Source organism: Cyprinodon variegatus, unplaced genomic scaffold (assembly GCF_000732505.1).
Source record: "Cyprinodon variegatus isolate N-32 unplaced genomic scaffold, C_variegatus-1.0 Scaffold570, whole genome shotgun sequence".
In the NCBI taxonomy this organism is placed as follows: Eukaryota; Metazoa; Chordata; class Actinopteri; order Cyprinodontiformes; family Cyprinodontidae; genus Cyprinodon; species Cyprinodon variegatus.
Window position 1 is genome coordinate 111,354 of NW_015151023.1, and position 6,000 is coordinate 117,353.

At 35.3% G+C, this 6,000-nt stretch overlaps 1 protein-coding gene across 1 annotated transcript in view; it reads left to right on the forward strand.

The window, feature by feature from the left end:
• fstl5 (follistatin-like 5) overlaps nt 1-6,000 on the forward strand; it is a 272,518-nt gene that overhangs the window by 60,222 nt on the left and 206,296 nt on the right. Inside the window, exon 3 of the mRNA XM_015392029.1 lies at nt 2,816-2,846. Within this exon, the coding sequence (XP_015247515.1) occupies nt 2,816-2,846 (31 nt within the window). The remainder of the gene's footprint in view (nt 1-2,815; nt 2,847-6,000) is intronic.

Below are 6,000 nucleotides of genomic sequence, written 5' to 3' on the forward strand. Positions count from 1 at the left end.
ATACCTATCCTCTCTGCTATCTCCAAACACTCCCTAAACTCCAGACACTCTCCAAACTCTCTCTAAACTCTCTCCAAACTCTATCAAAAAACTCAGGTGACCGCAAATCTCCTACAAACTCCCACATTTTGTCTTAGTAGTGAGGCTGTTTAAATGCCTGTCAAAATTCTTGCTCGGTCTGAACCACCTCCTGAAGCAGTCACGTGGTATCACAGTAGTGAGGCTTTGGATGTCAGGTCTGTTCCCCAGACCTTAATCTGATTGAGTACATTTGGGACATCATGTCTCGATCCATCTACTGTTACATTGCACCACAGAATGTCCATGAGTTGGTGGATGCATTAGTTCAAGTCTGGGAGGAGATCCTTCAGGAGACCATCTGCCACCTCATCAGAAGCATGCACAGACATTGTGGAGAGGTCATACAGCCATTTGGAGGCCACATACAATACCAAGCCTTATTTTGACCCGTTTTAAGGACATTATATCAAAGTTGGTTCTGCCTGTAGTGTGTTTTTCCTCTTCAACTTAGTGTCTGACTCAAAATCCAGGCCTTCATTGGTTATTAAATTTAATTTCCATTGATGATTGATCAATTCATTGTGTGTTTGTTGTCACCGCGCTCAAATTGGGACAGTACAAGAATTCAATGAGAATATTTCTTTAATACAGATCGGGTGTGTAACTTGAGTGTTCCCTTTATTTTATCATTTTTATTTTTAGCAGTGTACTTTATTAGCGGATGTTGTAAAGATTCCTCAGATATTCTGCAAAATTCCAGTTTTATTTGGCAGTGGTGTCTGGTGTCCATTACTGACTTCAGACCTGTTACATTATGTGTGATCTTTGTAATACATTCCTCCAAGAACTGATTGAGTTTTCTTTACAACAATAATGAACTATTGAAATTGCATCATATACAAATTGAATATTTATGCTTTTTTCATTCCTATTCATAGATTAACGAGAGCAGCTCCTTGAAAAAGTAACCTTTAACCTTTTTCTTTAACTTTGGTCAGCAATTGTGCTTGAATTGTGGGAAGTTTTTTTTTTTTCAGGGACATTGACTCCAAAGTCATTGGCTAGCTTTCTCAAAGAAAGATGATTGCTGCCAGGAAGTCTTTGAGACATAGATCCCAAGAAAGCATTTACTTATTTACTTCTTCTTCATACACAATCACAGAATAATTTTTTTTATTAGTATTTGAATTATCTGCCTGTCTCTTTGCTTTGGGGTTTATGAAAGGGTTGTTTTTAGCAGATTGGATCTTTTTTTCTCTTGACCGCAAATGATTAATTTTGCTTTGAATCTAAACATGAAACAGATGTTTCACATCTTTGCCTTGGGAAATACTTTAGATTTTGTATAAACAACATAATTCCACATTTTATTTCATAAAACCTGTGTTTACTCAAATTTATGTTTCTATAACAGGGTTAAAATATGAGCATTTTCCCTCCTCTTCATTTAATGTTTATACTAGTGGTGATATTTCACAGATTGTATTACAATGATTGTATAACAGGATGTACATTTGATGATACCATAGTTAACCCTTTAATGTATGCAGATGAATCAGGAATCTTCTATCCATCTAGTACTGGCCTTCAACAATTATTGAGAGACTGTTGTTGATATGGTTGGGACTTGTATAATCAATACTTTATGAAGAAGAGTAATATTTTTTTTTGAAAGAGGTAATAAAGGCTGGAATGTAGCATATTCTAACATCTCCATCTGGTCCTTTTCCAAATGTTTTTGCTTTGGTTAAATCCTTGGAACAGCACATATCTGATGCATTTTCTAATATGGACATATGTACATAGTGGTACTCTATGTGTGCATGAGTTAATATGCTTAGAGATAGATTTGGTAGGATGCTGATTAGATCATTCTAGGTGTATTGCACTCCATTATAAAGTACCTCTAAAGTAGGGAGGAACAAAAGTTGCCGTAACCTACAATGATGGAAGAATGTTGCTAGGTTAGATGCCAAGATGGAGCAGTGCAAGCAAAATGTGTTGCTCACATTTTGTGTGAGCAAAAATGTGCCGACACAATTTTTTTGCCCCGATACCAATACCCAATATCTGGCTGTGCTGTATTGGCCGATACCAATACCATACAGATACCACCTGTTTGAAATTTATGTGTCTATGTATATGAAGAACTGCATACTACTTGGATGTATAATAATTGCCGTCATGTCTTTGTCAAGCTGCTGCCTACCTTTGTGAAGTAGGAAAAAGACTAATACAAAGTGAATCCAGTAGAACTATTTATTGCCTACCTGAAATGGGTTACAATAGTTTAATAAACTTTTGGCTCTCAAAATGGTATTGGTGCCCTATTTGTTGGTACTCGCTGATACCACCATTTTAGTGCTGGATCGGGGCCCCGTCCAATACTGGTATCAGTGCAAGATTACTCACATTTATGTGAAAGTGGCAAATAAATGTGGCAAATAACTTTAATGTATGCAAAAGAAACTGAGAATTGATAATTGGAAAATTGTTTATACAAAGGGATCTTGTTCTGACCTTTATAATATAAAAACTACCCTTACTGCAGATTTTATAAGAGAAATTACAGTAAAACATCTAAATTGTTTGCAATTTTGAAATCCTTGGACTCTGGTGTCAAAGTTGTGAAAAAGTAACAACCCAATTATATGCTGAAATGTGTTTGAATTAAAATGAGACTGAGTACAATTTCTAGGACACAGATGTTTTTACATATGAATGGGGAATTCTGTTTTAATGGGTTTATTAAAACATGTTTTTTTTTTTTTTTTTCTGTTTTCAATCCAACCAGGATGGGATCCCAGAGAGCTTGAGGGTGAAGGGTGAGTTTCCTACTTTTTTTTCTCTGTGCATGTATACAGTATGTAATGTATGACTCAATTTTACAAGATGCAAGTTGCTTTCTAGTTGAGGTCCCCCCAGGCAATGAGCATCCACTACAAAACCTTGTCTTTTTATGTGAAGCACCATGAAGTATTTATAAATCAAATATTAAAGATGTTGTGCACTTCAAATCCTAAAAGCAGTAACCTCCCAAGCCAGATTGATCATGTGTAGCACTCAAGTCTGATTCTACACATTATTTGTCTGGGACTGTTCCTATCACATCTGTTTTGGGAAAGGAGGAAAATTCAGTAGAAGCTTTTGAGCTGATTAAGTGAAGCTCACATAGTACCCACCTACCAAAGTTTGGTTTTAGCCACTCACTGTAACAAATGAAAAAGTCAACAGATCTCATGAGAGACCACAACAACTTACACTTGTAAAGATTTGGGTGTACCGCTTCCAAAGATGAAATTGTGGAAGAGACCGATGCCATGGTCGGACCAAACAGAGGTAATCACAGCAGTTACATGTACATCCTTCTGTGCTGCTGTATTTGTTTTGGTCCGACTGTGGGATTGTCAGCTCTTGATATTAACACAGCTATATGTCCCACCTTTAACCATAATACTGCATCCTGAGTGGCCAACCTGTTTTGGGTCAGTAATGAACCGTTGAAGCTGGATTTTTATGTGTTTGTGAATGCACAAATACACATGGACAAAACACAAACACACATTAATTTCACAAAAACCAAATCATTTTAGAGTTCCAGTCCCACATGTTATGAAGGTTATTCGAATTAGTGATGTCTGTGGTTTAGTTCAAAATAAGAGAAGTTCTAAATCACTGTTGTGGGTTTTGGAGAAACGTGACATTAATGACAACTGACTTTTGTTCAAAGCTTTTTGGAGAGGTGAAAATGTATACAGCATAGACAAAATGCTCATTAGCTCAAATGATTTAAAATGTTTTGGTATTTCAGTGCTCATACTCAATGCTGTTGGAATGGATCAAAGAATAACTAAAAAATGATCTTACATGCATGAACCATAATACACTAAATGAGGAGCGTTCCTGGTGGTGCTGCCGGAGGTACAGCTGATATAACCTCATCAGATATCGAAAGGCAGATTCTCTCTACAGTTCCTGATAAAGATCATTTTAAAATGCTATTATTGGTACCCTGATGCATAGATCAGGGGTACATCTTAAAGCAAAAGTTTTATCTAAGCTAACCAGTCAATTTTAGACAACAATAACATCTCATGATAATATAGATAAAATCAAAGGTTAATGTATTCAAGTCCAACATCCTCTATGGTTGTGTTCTTTTTTTCCTTTACATCACTCATTCATTTCAAATGAGTTTACTTGTTTATGGTTTGCTTTTCATATCTATCATAAGAAAATAGGTTTTAAACATTTGAAGTTTAGATATTGATAATGAATTAATATTTTATTAGCAGAATGCTGCAGGTTTCAACTTACTATATGAATAGTCAAATAACCCCAAAAGTGTTAAAAATAGACAATATGTTTATATGACAGATCTAAAAATATGTAGTGTACTGACTTAGCGTAAGAAAGTTAAAGAAATTCTATAAAAAATGCAAGAAAAATGAAAACCATCAGTATCCAAAAAAGTTGAAACCCCTTTTACTGTAAAGAGAGAAGCACTTCTCATCTTTGATACTTCCATGATTTATTTACGTTAAGGTAATTCAGGAAGGAGACAGTGTGGGATAAATCCTGGAAGAGATGAGAGGAAGCTTTTTAGAGTGAGATAAATTTTTAGTAAATACTTTCTGGGGATTTATTTGGCATTACTAAACAAGGCCTGGCTCAATATTCCTACTACGTGTATTGAGTGTGGATAAATATTCTGTCACATATTTTTTTAATCGCTCAGTTAAAAACAGAAACATTTACCCCTTATTTATACAGCATCTGCTCCACTCCACCCTGCTGCAAATGCACAGAAAATACACGATTATAATCAATGTGAGCATTTACAGTGTCTCCGCATGGTGTTGTAGGATGGCGGCAAATAGACGGCAGGCCAACAAAATTCAATTTGATTCTACTGTTCCCGCAGCAAGACCACTGTAAATATTTCAAAATCATATCCCACAAACAGGAAATGGAATGATCATAGCATTTGGATTTTCTAAATAGTTTACCAAAGACGGCTATATTTGCTCAATTATGACTTATGTTCAAAGATTCCAAAAAGATCACTAAAGTACATGGAGGAAAAAAGTAGGGTTCCAAAAAATGGGCATGCAACCAGTGATCTAAAGAGATTGTTTGTATGACATGGAGAAAAGGTGCAAACATTTGGTTCCGTCAAATTAGAATTAGTAAATTGGATGTGATACTGTCAGTGTAGGAATGGACGTAAAAAAGAGTTTCTTAGACAACTTTTATTGTCATTTTGTATACAAGAAGAAATTTTCTTTTGTACAGCTCTGAAGATATTTCCATTTCTTAATGAAAAATGTCATGAGAGCTGCACAAAACAAAATTTTGTACTAAGTTACAAGCAACAGAAAAGGAGGTAGCAATGTTAAGGAGGAAATATTTTATGATTATTACTGAACAAATCAACAAAACTGATGATACGATTCAATTCAGTTTATTTACACAGTACCAAATCCCAAAACATTCTGAAGACATAGACATACCAAATGAACAGAGAAGCACTGATCTATAAACCATATTCTATGTTAGAAACGGTAAAGGTAGATGTAGCTCCAAAAGTGGTTGCATCTAGAAAAGACTCTGAGCTCTGTGCCAGTTTTCAGGTCAAAGGGATGAAAAAGAGCACATATAGTTAGGGGGTTGAACTAAAAAAAAACTACAGACTGGTAAAGGTGAATAATGTTTATGGTTGATTTTTAAAAATGGTTTAAAACCAATAAAAAAAAAAAAAAAAAAAAAAAACTGAATTTGTATACCATCAGTTCCTCACAAAATATATCATAACGTATCATTCAGGGAGAAAACGATACCCCTCTTGCCACTCTTTGCCACCTGTAAAGTCCTTTCAACGGCTCTGTGACATTTTTTATTATTCTGGTGCTTGCTCTGGTGGCGGTAAAGTTTAGTTTCGTTTTTTTATAAACAAGCGATAATGTTTAGGTTAAGTCA